Source organism: Oryzias melastigma, linkage group LG12 (genome assembly GCF_002922805.2).
Source record: "Oryzias melastigma strain HK-1 linkage group LG12, ASM292280v2, whole genome shotgun sequence".
Taxonomy (NCBI): Eukaryota; Metazoa; Chordata; class Actinopteri; order Beloniformes; family Adrianichthyidae; genus Oryzias; species Oryzias melastigma.
The window spans coordinates 2941532-2958473 of record NC_050523.1 but is presented as its reverse complement, the minus strand read 5'-3'; the positions used below and the strand labels follow the sequence as shown (position 1 = coordinate 2958473).

At 39.6% G+C, this 16942-nt stretch overlaps 1 protein-coding gene across 2 annotated transcripts in view; it reads right to left on the bottom strand.

The window, feature by feature from the left end:
• lhx5 (LIM homeobox 5) overlaps positions 1-16220 on the bottom strand; it is a 22342-nt gene extending 6122 nt beyond the window's left edge. Inside the window, exons 1-4 of one of the 2 annotated variants that reach the window (XM_036214573.1) lie at positions 15975-16220; positions 13196-13419; positions 12588-12865; positions 10346-10511 (exon numbers count right to left, since the gene is read on the bottom strand). In XM_036214573.1, coding sequence (XP_036070466.1) covers positions 10346-10511; positions 12588-12865; positions 13196-13419; positions 15975-16069 — 763 coding nt within the window. In that variant the 5' untranslated portion in view covers positions 16070-16220. Of the gene's footprint in view, positions 1-10345; positions 10512-12587; positions 12866-13195; positions 13420-14319; positions 15215-15974 lie in introns of those variants that run through there. The other variant, XM_024257763.2, reaches the window with a different exon arrangement.
• Positions 16221-16942: the final 722 nt, after the last annotated feature.

The following is a 16942-nucleotide window of genomic DNA, read 5'->3' as shown; positions in this document are numbered from 1 at the left end:
CCTTTGCCCCTCCAGCAGAGGGTGCCCTAGGCGGCCGCCAACCTCACATATGCCCAAAGCCGGCCCTGATGTCAAACTAAATAACAGATTTTAGAACATTATGTATCAATCAGGCGTCAGTAACCAGTATCAGCATTTTAGGATTTCAGGACAGATTTTCAATTTTTGAACAATGTCAAGGGTTTTAAGTGCGATTTATGGGCTAAAAAATACAACATGGCTCATTGGAGCTGGAAATAAACCTCAGATAAAGTCAACGGAGTGTCCGGATCTACCTTTGCTCTACAGTAGCTGGATAGGCTCCAGCAACCCCTTAACTAAAAAATGTAGCAAGTGGATTTAAAAAACTTTCTGGAGGTGTAATATCCCACAATGTCTTTAGAGGGCGCCCCCTATCGTAGTCTCTCATGAAATCTACGATCTACGAGAATCTTGTGACCAAACTTCTGCTGGTTGCCATAGAAACGTAACCAAGAGAATCTTTTTTTCCCCTAATCCTTAACTTTGTACAAAATACAAGGTGTTTTTTGAAACTTTTTAAAGCTTTTGAACAAATACATAAAACACCACGTGCGTCTGGAAACCAAGACAGCAGTACACAAGCACAACAACAAATATAAAACGTGTACTTAAGTGTTTAAGATTATTTTTCACACTTTCCACGCAGTGCTCTAAATTATTCCCAAATTAATCTTAAATGTCGTCTGTAAAAAGTTCTGTCACAAAGTTTTGAACCTCCACATTACGTTCCCATGGCAACCATACAAAGATTAGCCGAAAGAGATTCCCTAAAATAAATAAATAAATAAATAAATAAATAAATACATATATAAATAAATACATAAATAAATAAATAAATAAATAAATACATAAATAAATCTTTTCTTCTTTACTTTACTATTTATGGTCAATAAACCAATGAAAGTCGTGTATGTCGCCACCTACTGTTTTGGATATGAAACGCTTGGTTCTGATCAAGTGTACCGTGGCGTGGTTCGGTGTGGTAGTGTGAATGCGTTCTAAAATAAACTATCACCTAAGCTCATCAATGAAAATCAGTCTTACTTTTATATTTATTTAATGCTGCAGCCAGAAGAAAAGCAGCATACCTCTGCACAGAAGACAGACGGAGACCCATCTCTTTTAAAAAGCGACAGAACCCACTTGTCAGGACCCACAAAAGCCCATTTCATCGTCATTTCAAGCACAAACTGGAATTCTCCATCTGAGCTTTTGTGAGGAAACCACAAAGACTGTAGGATCTCAAAAGGAGTTTCGTCTGAATTCCTGAAGAAGAAAGAAGAGTGGAAATCTACAGCACAAAGTGAGTGCTTTAGGGTTTGATCTGAGACGGTTTTGTGCCGGAGTCACTTGACTTCCTGAATCTATTGGAGCAAAGAAAAATAAAAATGTTCTTCACTACAGGCCAGCTTTAAACCGTCATGGAGGAAGGTTAACTTTCTTTTGGAGCCTTCAAGTGATAAATGGTTGTATTTTTAACTTTGGGTTAGTTTTAAGTTTTTAAGTTTCCACATATAAGACAGGGAGGGGTTTTCCCATCTTATTAAGCCCCTCCCCTTTTCCGAGAAACACTTGGTTTGTTCCGCAGAAACTCCTCAACCAGAAACACGCCGTGTTTTAAAAGCTACATAGACAATGTGCACCAGATAAGAAATGATAGACCACAATGCATTGCGTTTGAAAGATTTTATATGTGAAAAAAGTGTAATTTTTCATAAATAATCCAACTTTTCATCATAAAAAATCATTCTAAAATGTTAATTTTTATTTAGTTTTTACTTTAACAAATGAGTGACGTTATTTTCAATATTAAAAATAAAAAAGTAGTAAGTATGAGTCTTTTAGAGGTTAAGGAGGAGAGAGGGAATTCAAACTTCGCCTGAGTTTATTAGAGGAAAAAATATGCATGTGCGGCATTATGGGAATTTCTTTTCAAATAAATGAGTTTCCAAACAACTTTTCAAAAATCTAAGTGCTCTTCGCTTTACGACACAACCTTGCTGATCCGCAAAAACTCATCGTTGAAGAAACTAAAATAAACAAATGTTGTATTTGTATTAAAACGGGGAGAACTTCATCAAACTCGAGTGTCCCACATTTTAGAGGCTGAAGAACTAAACTAGAAAAGTTTCAGTTTGGGGAAATATTTTTATTTCAATTTTCCTGTGAGGTGAACGGACTCTGAAGGAAAATGTTAAATGAATGGGATCATTTAGAATACAGTATAATAGAAGCATAAAAACCTAAAAAAAAAAAAAAAGATTTAGTTAAAAAAGTAAAACTATTAATTAAAATTATAATAAACCAATAAAATATTCAGATATCAAAACCTAATACAATAAAAACCATCAAAGACAAATTTTAATTCAGTGAGGTTCTCGTTGACTTTCTCTAAAATAAACCCTTAACTGTTAAAGTTTATTTGAGCAAGAACTTTCTCTACAGATAATGTGAATAAAACTCATTGCAAAAACAGGGTTTTGGTTTCGGACGACAAATCTTTACGTGAATTCAGTTTGGAGCTGTTCAAAGTTTTTGATCGGTTGAGAATTAAGCAATTTATGTGTATTTTACGTAGTTTATATGCAATTATTACTTAAATATTACACAATCCTGCGCTATTTTTGCAAGATGCCAATTTGTGGCTTTCCACAACTGTTCCACGTGTCTAACGGACTTTTCATGCATGGACCACCGATGTATAACTTTTATTATTTTTAACTTTTATTCAATTTGATTAAAATTAATATTCGTAAATGTAACGAATTACAGAAATGTTGTTAATAGATGCAATGTTTCACTTTTTACAGTGTAGACCTGGGAATGCGACTGTTTAATTAAAACAAAGCATCATGAGGAATGCTGTCCATGTTAAGGTGAAGAAATTCAATGACGTTCGTGTTTATATCGTTGGTTTATTCGTACTTCTAGTGTGGTTTTAACGTGGTTCATTCGTGATACATCTGTGATAATTTCATGTAAAGGACCACAACTTTTCTGACTTTTTTCCATTTATATTCTCATATGTGCGACTCGGCCTTAAGACTCGGAGCGTGGCGACCTGGATTCTGCTGACAGTGGATTCTAGGCAGGTTCAGCTGGATGGTTTAAACCCCACAGAAAAGGCAAAACATCTAAACTGCTTCAACCACCACAAGACAGTCAACCTCCTCCACCTGAAGCTCAAAGGAGATCATGTAACCATCAAGAAAGATCCCACAAAGATTTAAGTGGAGGGATAAGAGATACAAGACAAAACAACAAAGATCGAATGGATTTTTTGCAAAAATGTTTGGCTTCTACCTTTAAAAAGCAATTTTTAAGAAAGTGTGTAACAGATAAAATGCTTAATGAGACTTAACAAAACACATTTGAATGGGTTTGAATAAAAAGATTTAATAAAAGACGGCTATTAGATTGTTTTCTACCCTGCTTTTACATCAGTGCTGGAAAGCTTTTGATGCAAGAGCCTGTTAGCAAAGATTGTTTCAAGGTGCTACAATTTGGTAGAATGCTCGTTTTCTGCAGAAATATGGATAAAACCAGTTTAAAGCATTGTTGTATTTAGCATGATAAAAGCACCTGGTTTCTACTGAACTGTAAACTCCACAGGTCAGATTGGTGATGTCTCATTTGCCAAAAGGAAAGGGGCGACTCCAGACTGGGTGAGTGAAGATGAAAAACGAGGTCATCAAACATCGGCTTTTGTTCAAGATGCCATTCAAAGACTAAGACGGCGGTCTACGTCTCCTCAGACTCCAGTCAGCACGGATACCAGGAACTCCTGGTTCAAACATGAAGATTTCTATTAAAAACAACGAAAGTGTCTTTTGTGTTTCTAACATGTTCTTTTTTCATAGTAGAGGACCTATACAGAATAATTTACTGAGTATTTCTGGGTATTCCCTAATTTAAATAGCATTGGATCAGAAAACCAGATGCTTGAAAAATCTCAGACTAATGATGAAGCTACTGAAGTGGGCGGGGCCAAAGTCTTCTCTACACCTGCGTGCACCCTGACCCGCTTAGGAGTGTGAGACCAACTGATCCTCATCCCCAAGTCGTCATTTTTTGACGTGCAGGAAGTTCCAATTAAATCAGGGATCTCTGGGCCACGAACTGGTACCAGGAGGTGGACCGGACCAGTAACTTTAACCTGGTACTGGATGTGGATCCGTACCGGTTCTGGACACAGACAGGGCAGGGGTTAGGGTACCGGTACCGGCTGGATCCTGAGGTTCGGTCTATGTCCGGTACTGCGTCTCACAAAACGACCGGACCCCCGATTTAATTGGAACGGAAAGAACGTCAAAAAGTGACGATTTGGGAATAAGAATGTGTTGGCGAGACGTGACGAGTGTTCAACACTTAAAACTATACAACTGGATTGATTCGATATTAATTGACGTTATTTTTGTGCCGCTAAAGTTAGCTCGCACAAACAGAGCTCTCAGCAACAGGGAGGGGGGCGGGGTTGCTCTGCACCAAATGCCCCGCCCACAACCCAGATTGTATTGTATTTCTGAGTTACTGCCCCTGTTCATAAAACATGTCTTAGAAAACAACAAAACTTTGATTTTGCCTAAAAACTTCATAATCATGATTTTAAAAAATTACTGGGAACGATTTTGAGATAGAAAAAAAATATGGTTGGAGTGGGACTTTAATTAAATTTATTGTGACTAATCAAAAATTTATTCCATGACTTTTCTAAGGTATGGTGCAACATGAAGGAAAAAAAGCTGCTTTTCTCTGCTTCAGAATCTGTTGGACTGTTGCAACCTAATACCAGCGCATGGACTCACAGTTAGCATGTAGGACATCTCTCTAAATCTCGCAAATCTTACTCCAGATTTTTTCTTTCACAGCTCTATTTTGACAATTATGACAATTATGTTTGTTTTAAACTAAAATTGAAAACTTTTTGAAACTTTAAGTCAAATAATAGCTATTTGAGCTACTAATAGTAGCTGAAAAAATGAAGGTTGCAGTAGGGCGGGGGACATCTACTGGAGCTAACTCCACCCATTTTAACGCCCCCTAAAAGTGGGCAAAGGACAAAGTTAAGAGTAAAAAGTTGGACTTTTTAACCCTTTAACACCAGTGTTTTGGCTTTAGTCCAGGGGTGCCCAAACTAGCCTAAATTGTCAAAATGAGCCTCAAAAAACTTTTTTAAAAAATTGTTAGCCAAAACAGCTAGCATGCACCTAAAAAAACAGCTAAACTTCAAAATATCCTAAAAAAACGGGAAAAAAAGATTAAATTAGCCAAAACAGCTAGCGTGTGAATTTTAGCCTAACTCCAAAAAAGCCTAAAAAACTTTTTTTAAAAAGCCTTATCTAGCAAAAACAGCCAAGATGTAGCTGAAATATAAGCTAAACTCCAAAATTGCCTAAAAAATCTTAGTAAATGCCAAAATAGTCCAAAAAGCTAGAAGAACTGTAACTGTAAGGATAATGGAAGCTGAAAACACTGAAGCTGAAAACCAGCTAAAATATTACCTAAATGCCAAATTAGCCTGAAAAGAAAAAAAAAAACAAGAAAAAAAGAAAAAACAAAAACAAACTTAGGTTAGCCAAAACAGGTAGCATGTTGCTAAAAAAAAACAGCAACACTTCAAAATAGCTTAAAAAACTGAAAAAAGCCTAAATTAGTCAAAACAGCTAACGTGTAAATGTTAGCTTTACTCAAAAACAGACCAAAAGAAAACAAAAAAGCCTAAATTAGCCAAACAGCTAGCCTGTAGCTGAAGTATTAGCTGAACTCCAAATTAGACTAAAGATTCGCTAAAAAATCTTAGTAAATGCCAAAAAAGTCCAAAAAGCTAGCAAAACTGTAACTGTAAGGATAATGGAAGCTGAAAACGCTGAAGTTTGACAGCCAGCTAAACTATTACCTAAATGCCAAATTAGCCTGAAAAGCGAAAATAAAAGAGAAAAAAAACTTAGGTTAGCTAAAACAGCTAGCATGCTAATAAAAAAAAAAACAGCAAAACTTCAAAATAGCCTAAAAAACAGAAAAAAGCCTAAATTAGCCAAAACAGCTAACGTGTAAATGTTAGCCTAGCTCAAAAACAGACCAAAAGAAAACAAAAGAAAGCCTAAATGAGCCCAACAGCTAGCTTGTAGCTGAAGTATTAGCTGAACTCTAAATTAGCCTAAAAAAATCTTAGTAAATGCCAAAATAGTCCAAAAAGCTAGCAGAATGCTAATTTTGAAACTTTAAAACCTTTTTAACATAATTATGAATAATAAAAAGGCAGGAATATTATTCCAGAATAAATCAACTTAAACCTTAAATAACTTTCAATATTTTACTTTCTATAAAAATATATTTTGTTAAAATTATACAAGTTAGAAATGAGAACAAGATAACATCGGGTCATTAATAACCATAAAATAGAATTACCCGGAGGGCCGGATCCGGCCCCCGGGCCTCGACTTTGACACATGGGAAACGAGATTTTAGCTGTTGTTTTTATTGTTCTGATTGAACTTTTAATGTGCGGCGCCTTATTTGACCGAGGTCATTTTAAGGCGCCATATAAATCTAATAAACTTAAATTGTAACGTTTGGAAGGCCAAATTTGGCCCCACTTTGATTTAGTCTTTACATCCTTTCAACCACAGTAACTATTCAACCATTTATGCAAATCAACGTTATCCCAGTGGATTACCAGCAGATTCGTTTGAACGTTTACGTAAAAGAGCGTCTGATATTTAGGAGTCTCATCTCCAGCGTTAAAAGGTTAATTCAGTGGGAAATCATTGCCTTCTGAAGCCAACCTCTAGTGGTCATTTGTGGAACTTCAAAATTTGAACACAAATAGGCGGTTCGGTCTGATGTTCCACCACACAGATCTCATTCTGTCTTTCACTGGTGCTTCACGAAATGTTCCTCACCTGTACAGAGCCAGGCTACCTGAAGGCAACGAGATCGTTAAATCAAAGAACACAAACACTGGAGTTCTGATGTTAAAGGGTTAATTGACGGCTAGCTCTGAAGCTACGATCACGCCGCCATCGGAAACTTGCGTTTAAGCCACTATTTCCAATGAAACGTCTACGGAAATGAGTTCATAATTCATGCTCGTCCATCACTTGGGCTCTACTTACAAAACACGTTGTTGAAATTTGAATTATTTGAGCTGAAATTCCCTTTTCTCAGATTCACAATCCACTGGAATTGCGTTAATTGTGTAATTAAAAAAACGTGTTATTTTTATTTATTTTCCCCGGTGTTAAAGGGTTAACTTGGAACCAAATCAAACTTCTGATGATGAAAAATCGTCGGTCAGACGAGAAGGAGAGTGGAACTTCTTTTTTCCATTATCACCCACTGCTGATAACCTGGACCACATGTGTTCATCCAATCAGAAGCTGTGAGGTCAGCAGATTGGAAAAGATGTCAAAGTAAAAGTCTTTTTAACTTTATTATGAAACTAATAGTAAAAAGCAGAACTCTCGTTTTATTAAAATAATATTTCACTGTCATAATAAATTAAATTAACAAATGCTTTATTACCTGTAAAAACTTCCTTCTGAACTATTTTTAAGCCCTTTCAAATTAAAATATCTTAGCAGGATTTCTATGAACCGCCGCCTCATAATTTCAACATTATAGAAAAAAATATCCTAAATAGTTTAAAGAGGATTAAATCCCTCAATATATTCAGATACTTTGCATTCATTAATGTTTTTCTCGGCAGTAAGATCACATCCATCCTCTCCTGGAGATCAGGCTTTATCCCGGGCCTCCAGATGCTGCTCCGGCATCCCTCGGATGGGAACGTGGAACCAAAGGGGCAGATATCACCAAATCTGCCGTCTAATTACATCGCTGCACTTGGCTTTCCCAATTCTATCACCAGAAACAATAAGAGGTGACGTGAATTTTCCCCAAACATGCTAATTATTTCATCTCACATCCAGACCCGGGCTGGTTTCCTGCGACCTTGAAATAAGCTGGTGTGTGTGTGATGGGGGGAGTGTAAACTATAATTACACTCACACATGCATTCCTCGCCTGTGAGCAGCGGCGGGGAGGCGGCCAGCTCAGATAAAGACGAGCGGGCCAGCCTGCGCCGCACAAAAGGGTGTGAAAGGAGACGGCGAGGAGAGCCGGGATGCGGGTTTTGGCCCCCCCTCCTCGCAGCCTTGGCGGCTCGGGTTCATTGTCTCCTCAAGGCCCCACAGGTAGACGCGCCGCGTCGACCACACACCAAAAACACGGCAGGTGCGTCCGCTTCAGTCCAGCATCATCGTCACGTTTTAGGGACGATTGTTTTGAGCGATTCCATTTAAATATCAGGGGAAGTTTTCCAGAATTCTTGTATTTCTTTCAGGATATTAAAGGAAATATGTGTAAAAACAAGAATTAATGTCCGATAAATTCACATTTTATCAGTGTTGTTCACTAGGATGGTACAGTAAGATTGATATGATCGATTTATTTTATTTTGAAAGGATTTTTTAATGGTTTAGGTCGATTTGATTAATAGTTTGTCTCAGACAGATCGATCTGTTCGATCGATTAATTATTGAATTGTTTGAATCCTTAAACTCTGAATCTCTTCGGGTTTATTGGAAGTTCTGCATGTGGAAAAACAAAAAAATTCATTTGACTTAAAGGAATTTTGTGGAAAACTGAGTTTTTCTGCTGCCTAAAAGATGAACTTCAAAACCTTAGTTTTAATAATGCATCAATAAATCAACAAATGAAACATTTTTATTGCATTTCTTTTAAAATTCTCTTCTTGCTAAACAATATTTATTGAATTTCTCTTTAATAGTTTTGATTTACTTTACCTTAATAGTCTTTCTAGATGCCTCTTTTATAATTCCTTATATTCATAAACTATTATTTTTTTTTTGTTCTTAAAGTGTAACACATTTGAAGACTTTTATTTTATTTATTTATTTATTTACAATGTTTACAACTAGAGATTTTATTCAAAATTTGACTTCAAAGTTTCAAAAAGTTGTTAGTTTTGGTTTAAAACAAACATAATTGTGATAAAAATTGGAATAAATTCTTGATTGGAGCTTCGTCTGTTTTTTAAAGCTATTTTTTAACATAGTTTTGACTTTGTCTTTGCTTTAATTTGTGGATTTATATGTTTTCATTTTGTCTTTTCATGTTTGACCTTTCATCATAAAACATAAAACAGTTTGATTTAAATTTTATTGTGTTTTTTGAGTAATTCAGTTGATTTCTTTTACATTATTTGTCTTTTTAGATGCTTATTTTATAACTCTTAATATTCGTATTTTTTTCCTTTTTTTGGTTTTTAAAGTGTAACAGATTTTATGACTTTAGTTTTTTATTTTTGCACTTTAAACCCTCACTAGTGAGTTTGAAAATCATTATTACAGTGAAGCAAAACTAGAGTTTTCATTCAGTTTTTAATGTGAAAGCTTCAAAAACTTTTTAGTTTTGGTTTAAAACAGACATATTTGTGACAAAACTTGGAATAAATCCTTGATTGGAGCTTTTTTTAGCCATTTTTAACATAGTTTTGACTTTATATTTGCTTTTTTTTATTTCGACCTTTTTATTTTGTCTCTACATGTTTGACATTTAATAATAAAATATAAAACAGTTTGATCTAAAATGTTCCTGTTTTTTTTTTCAGTAAAAATGAATAAAATATTTCGGAATTGAGTTTTTTGGACAGTGGAATTAATAAAATAGAAATTTAAAAGAAGCTAAAGATAATTGTTAAGAATTAGGGGGGCCCCCAAAAAACTGTGCACACGGCCCCCAAAAATCTCAGTGCGCCCCTGGATCCATCCATCACAGGCAGATTTTCTTCATTTCCTTTGTTTATCTTTTAAATATTTATATTTTATGAAGAATTATTAACATATTAACAAATTTTCAGTACAAAGAAAGACGTTTTTGTATCATTTTGGTTTTAATAACAAGAAAAGAGTTTAAAATGTGTCTCAAAAATGTGTATTTTCTTACAACAGTGACTCATTGTTGGTGTTTTTGACCTATTTTTTGCTTTTTTCTTCTCCTTGGGTGCTGAATTGGTTCAGTTTCAGCAAAAAAATCAGAAATCAAGAATCCACACACACCGCGACTGTCTCCCTGCTGCCATTTTTCAGGTTTTCTGTCCTGAAAGTGACTCTCTGCACGACCGACCGTCCATCCATCCCACTGAAACATGAGCTCGCTGACAGGAGCTGCTGGACGCCTCTGCAGGCGCGCCACAACTAGGTCAGTCAATAAAGCTAACAAACTGATAAACTCCATCGGAGTTCATCTCCGCCTCGCCGTGAGACCCCGCCCCCTTTCAAAACTCAAAATAAACCCTTACCTCCGTAGTAACCGTAAGCTCCGGGTCCTAAAATGTCAGGGTCTTCGAGGCGGCCCCCCAGAGGTCGCATCCTCCTGGGACCCCTGAAGAAAGCGTGGCGCCGGGCCCCCAGAGCGCTCAGCTGCTTCATTCGCCGTTCTTTGGACCTTCTGTTCTGGAACCAGACCTGAAATAAAGCACAGAAATCTATTTTTCTGCTCATCTAAACATAAAATGTTTAACCTACTTTAACTTTTTCACCACGATCAACATTATTCCAGTAGATTTTGAAGGAGAAAAGCGTCTCACGCCGCTTTTCTCCTTCAAAATCTACTGGAATAATGTTGATCGTGTTAACAATTACAGTAAATTAAAGAACATAAACACTTCAAGGGTTAAGTGTCTTTTTTAGAATTGGTGCTGGAATTAAAAAAAAAATCTGCCTTAACATGACCTCTTGAATGAGAAGATTCGCTCCTCCTCACATATTTACATCACAATTCCACCTTCTCAATTTTCACCTTCTCTCTGATGAAATAAAAGCAACTTTTCCCAGATTCGGAGCCGATTGTAGGAAAAAATTGGGAAACGAGACGGACGAACAACACACACCGTCTGCTGGACGTTTCCTCCTCAAACAGGCTTGAAATCAAAACCCGATTAAATAAAGTTTCTTTGAAGAGGAACAAAGGAGGATTTACAGAACGGCGCGCCATATGGAGGAATGTCTTTGCATTACAAGCACATAACACATCGGGCTTCGCCTTTGCATCACTGCTGCATAATGATGTATGTTCACACCGTGCTACACCAGAGGCAGAATCCCACTGTGCTGCAGATTAACAAACACACAAAACAGCCCCCCCTCAAATAAAAAAACCCACTTAGGCTGTGCTCTCTGGGCTCCAGCGGCAGAGGCAACACCTGCTTGTTGAGAACAATCGTCTAACTGTAGGGTACATTTTTATGGAAATGCTCTCGCTTCCCTTGAGAGAGCGTTGCTTAGGGATTACATCCACATGCTGGAGGAGCGGCGCGGCTCACGGGGCTCCCCCGCGTTGAAAGCTGTGGTATTTAACACACGCTGAACCGGGAGGGGGGGAGGCAGGACGCAGCCTCCATTTTGGCTGGAGGAGGCTGGAGGACTGACTTATTGACTGATTGATCGAGCTGGAAGAAGGAGAAAGCGCCCGTGGTGGTGATGCTGGTGCTGATGCTGAGGCGGGCGAGGCCGCAGAGATGCTGTGGCTGGAAGTGAGTGAGAGCGGCGAGGTGGGGAAAGGGGAGGGCCGTATGTAAATCTGTGAAATCAGCGATAATTACAGCGAGTGCACAAAAAGCCACATCACAGTTGGCAGAGATGGTGCTAATCATCCTGACACGGTCTGCACCCAGACACCCGGCGGGCTCGCGCACACGCACGCGCCACGTTTGAGGAGGGAAAAGAGGCTCCGAGCCGCGGCGTGTGTTTGTGCTTCCCTCCCCGAAGGCAAAAACAACTACAAAAAAACACAAACTAACCTTTGTTTTTTAGAATTTCATGGCTGTGCAGCAGAAAAGACGTTTGTTTTTTCAATAAAAGCAAACCAGATTATCTTATAATCATAAATATAAGATCAGAACTATAACTTTATGTAAAAAAGGAAAATTTACAAAAAATAATTTACTAATTTTAGAGATTATGTGGCAATTTATGCTCATTTATAGGCAAATTTTAGATTAAAAATAAGCAATATTTCAAGATTTTTCAATAATCACAAAAAAACGTTTTTCACAATAAATCTTATAGAAAATGTAATTAAATTTTACACTGTTTAATTTTATACTGTTTTTAATTCTAATATTAATAGAAAATTAATATATTTTTATTTTTTTCCTCAAAATTGTAAATTAAAGCACAAAATTTCAATAGGAATTTACCACAAAATGTACATTTTTTGCGTACATTTTTGTTTTTTGAAATAAATTTATACTAAAATTAATTTGTATTTCTTTTTAGTTTTCTAGCTTTTATGTCACCATTTAAATAACATAAAAAACTAAACAAAGCGGGTTTTTATTGGCGCCGCTGCCTCTGAGCTCGGCGCGTAAAGGTGGATCTCCTCCTTAATGGCGCACATCATGTTTTGACATTCTCTTTCAGGTAATGAGGCTTTCAATTAAATGTAAAATTAAAAGGTAATTTCTGTGATTTATATTCCCTCATTTCTCCCAGATTAGTCTCTGTCTGCCCCCCTCTTCCTCCCCCTCCTCCTCTTCTTACCTGGATGACGCGCATGTTCAGCCCCGTCTCCTGCGCCAGCTGCTCCCGGATGTGCCGCGTGGGCTTCGGCGTGGCCACGAACGCCGCCTTTAACGTTTCCAGCTGCTTGGCCTTGATGGTGGTCCGAGGCCCCCGCCTCTTTGCCCCCGAGTTCTGCTCCTCGTTCTCGATATTGTTCGTTTCTTTGTCCGAGGACGTGGAATTGTCCGTCTCCTTGATGTCGTCCTGAGTCGGGTCCGGCAGATCCGGGGATAAACTCCTGTCCGTGCACGAGGACACTGCGGGGCGCGCGCGGGAGGAAGGTCACGATCCGGGATGTCAGGGAGGGCAGATAAAAAAAAAATCAGGGTGTAAAAGTGGCACGAAAATTAAAAAATATATGCTTTTTTATATATAAAAACGGAATTAAATAAATATTAAATAAGAAGAATAGAAATATTATTAATAGATTACCTACAATAAATACAAACAAAAAATAAATACCTCAAAAATTTCCATTTTATTTATTAATTAAAGCTTAAAAACAAAAAAAATATATATTCATAAGATAAAAATAAAAATCCACATTTTTGCGGCACTGGAGGCCGCGTTTACGGCTTTCCGCTCACCTGAGTTCAGGCTGACTTCTTTGATGCTCCCGGAGCTCAGGTAGTCTTCTTTGCACACAAACTTGTTCTCGTCGATCACGTAGAGCTCCTCGCCCGTGGACAGCTGCTTGTTGCACACCATGCAGGTGAAGCAGTTCAGGTGGAACACCTTGCTGCGCGCTTTACGCACCAGGTCGTTGGGGGAGATTCCCTGAAGACAGCCCGCGCATTTGGTGCCAAACCGCCTGGAAAACAAAAATATGTTTTTTCATAAACACATTTTTTTTAAGAAGAAACACATCCTTAATTACTAATTTAAAGATAATCCTAAACTGCCAAACATTTTTTATTTTATCCTTTGCATAAAAAAAAGAATAATTTGGAATAATCTCCACGCAAAAAAAAAAAAAACGCATTAGTGACAATCAGGACATTGTAGCAGAGCCTATATTACCGGATTAAGGCGCGCGGGAGCATCTTAGCGTGGAAATCTTTTCTTAATCCATATTCACGCGCTTAAATACCGCGAGGACTCATCACTTAAACACTTTCTTTTCATTTATTTTAAAAACGACACCTTTTTGGAGTAAAAAGCAGCTGAAATGTTGTAGTTTGAGGCGCGTGCGAGTGAACGTCAGGCCTTTACCTGTTTAAGATGGAGAGAAAGGGGGGTGGGGTGGTGGGGGGGTCTGTTTTGTTTTGTTTTTACACTAATGTGAGCTTGTCTCCACATTTGCAATGGTATCTCTTCACCATCCGCCTTTCACATGCATGCGCCCCCCCTCCTCCCTCCCCAGGCAAAAAGGGCACAACTCTACTTACACAACAAATGGACACATTAGGGTGATTACTGCCCATTTAAATCCGAGCCCACAAAGGCTGCGGCTGTCCGGCGCGTCATTACACAATTTAAGGACAAAACAGGCTCGAAAATGATGCCACGCGGCCCGCACTTAGCTCCCAATTACCCGCCTTTTTTCTGCTTAATGGCTGTTTGGGAATGAGGCGACACAAGTAAATAAATGTAAATATGACTTCTTTTAATTCTAAGAGTCCCAAATCCACATATTTGACAGCTTGACCTGACCCGTGCGCGCGCAAAATTTGAATTCAGGTGTGTTCCCTGAAGGTCCGCTCCGTTTTACCTGAAAAAGTCCATTTTGCAATAGAGCTTCCCGTCCCGGGAAAAGCACTTCTCCGTCAGGTTGCAGCTGCAGTCGCAGCACTGCACGCACTTGGCGTGCCAGGCTCGGTCCAGCACGTTGAGCAGGAACCGGTCCAGGATGGGCCGCTCGCAGCCGGCGCACAGGACCATCATGTTTCCGGCCTTCAGGGCGCCGAGAGCCGACCTTCCCACTCGGACTGCGTTGCGCGGACTGGGGCGGCCCGGCTCTGCGCGGAACAACGTCTTGGCTCCGGGAGGTCGTTGCTGTGCAGGCGGAAACCCGTGACAATCCACCGGGAGCTGCGGCGCGGGGTCCCGGCACCGGGCGCTCACACAATCCACAACCCGGCGGAGAGCGGCGGAGACTGTCCTCCTCAGAGCCGCGCCGGAAACACCATCGCCGGTCACTCTGGAGTAATCCCCCCCTCGCTCCGGGAACGTTCCCCTCACGTTGCCACTTTCACATCACTGTGCCTGCGTGGGTTATCACGCGGTTCTGCCAGCGCCACGCGCGTCCAGAGCGCAGATTGGAGGACGGCCTCGTTAATTCCCGTGCCAGGCGAGCCAATCAGAGCGCAGTTGTTATGGTTACGCGCTCCTCGCCTTCAAGCAGGACCCGGGGCGCGCAGGAATACCTGCGTGCGTGTTTTTTTCACCTCTGCTTGGGTCACAAAGGATCGTCTGCGGGTTCGGTGGAGATGGAAACGCAGCGAGAGGAGCCGCAGAAGTGAGTCTGAGCGTTTTTGGCTCCGTGGCCCCGTGACCGTGCGCTCGCGCCGGCTGGCCGGCTGGCTGGAGGAGGGGCCGCGGGGCCCTTTCTCATGCACGGACCTGTTTACAGGGAAATGCACGCGGATTAGCTGCAGCTCATCAACAGGGGAGCCTGCGCCGCAGCCTGCAGTGCAGCGGAATCTCAATATTTACCAACAGACTCGTGCTGTTAGTTGCACCAAAGCAAATATGCGGCGCGCTAATTCCTCCCCCTCACCCCCCCTGCAATGGGGATTCATTTGAATGACTTTAGGTGTGAATTTCCGCCCATTTTCAGCACAAACTTTAGATAAAGAACAATCAAGCAGCTCATTAAAAGTCCTCAAATTCACATTTAAATTAAAACAAACATTTTTACCCCTAAAAACCACAAGTTTAAGTCATTTTTATTCATGTAAATGGTTACAATTGGAATTATTTCCCTCCTAATTTCGTCTGAAGTGATGCAAAAAGTTACTGTAAAAAGAAGAACAGCACGGTTGCCAGGTTGGTGGTAATTTCCTCCTTTTTTCAGCACCTTTTATCCTTTTTTCTGACTCACAAAGGTTTTAAATTCACACTGAAACTAAATTTACTCAAAGGCTGTAAATATACAGAGAAATTATCATTTAAAGTCAGCATAAATGTGATTTTTTTAGAGCTAAAGGATGTTTCTGAGTGGAGGTTTGTTGATGAAACAGATTAAAAATCTTAAATCTTGACCTTTCAGAGGTCAAAGCGAATCAGAATCCCCTTTAACTAAAAATAAAAAAAACAGAGACATGTGTGCTCCTCTTGTTTGGCTGCATTTTATTGTGCAGTCTTCCTGCTTTGTCTGCCCCCCCTTGAGAATGCAGAACGCCACCCCCAGAAAGGGAGCCTCACCTGTGTGGAAGAATGAGGGAGCTGTCCGCGGTGCTGAAGGCACAGAGCACCAAGGACGGCAACAGGCTTTCATTTCTTTCACAGAGTCTCGCCATCAGCGCTCGCAGTCCTTCTGCAAACAGAACGTGCTCTGAAAGGTTTCTGCAGGCAGGGAGGCGGCCACAATGAGCCGGCGCACCAAACCCCCTTTTCCTCCATGTTTACTTCACTCCATTGCACAAGGAGCAGGCGTCATTATCACCCCAACGGTGGAGATTATTAAAAGACACATTTGCAATTTTTCTTTTGCAATAATTCCACACTTAAATGTCACAATGAAGCTTAAGAGATACTCTGAATTGGAAAAATACCAAGTTGTGTCACCTATACTCTGGAATTTCTCTGAAGTTCCTGCACTCTCAAAGCTCCATGGAGATTTTCTGTCAGGATATAAAAACACTCAGGATGGAGTGCAGCAGGAGGCTTTTTGTCATTCCGTTTCAAACCAGGCGAATTTAGACTTTACTGCCTGTATTATGACATGTCTATATATCTGTTTGTGCACAGCAGCTCCTTTCAAGGACCAAAACCTCAAGTGCTTTGACGATTGCATCTTTTCTATAGCAAGAGGTCCTCATGAAGGTCTGCAGAGCTGCAGCGTCTCCCCCTGCTTTTTAATCAATAATGCTCAGATAGATCTGAAAATTCCCGTATGAGGGGAGATGTTACAGAAATAAAGTTTTCAAGATTATCTTCTGATCTATTATGATCTTTTTAGGCAAAATCAATGTCATTTTCTAGGACATAGTTCCTCCAGAATCAGAAATTCACCTCTTAGTTATAAGTGTTGGAGCAGAGAAAGCCTTCCCCCATATCCCATCATCCCTTTATTTATACTCGGTTACAATCTCACACCATTAACCAAACATGAACCCAACAAAACTGGAAAAGTTGCATTATCTGCGATAATGCTAGTGTGAATGCTTTTT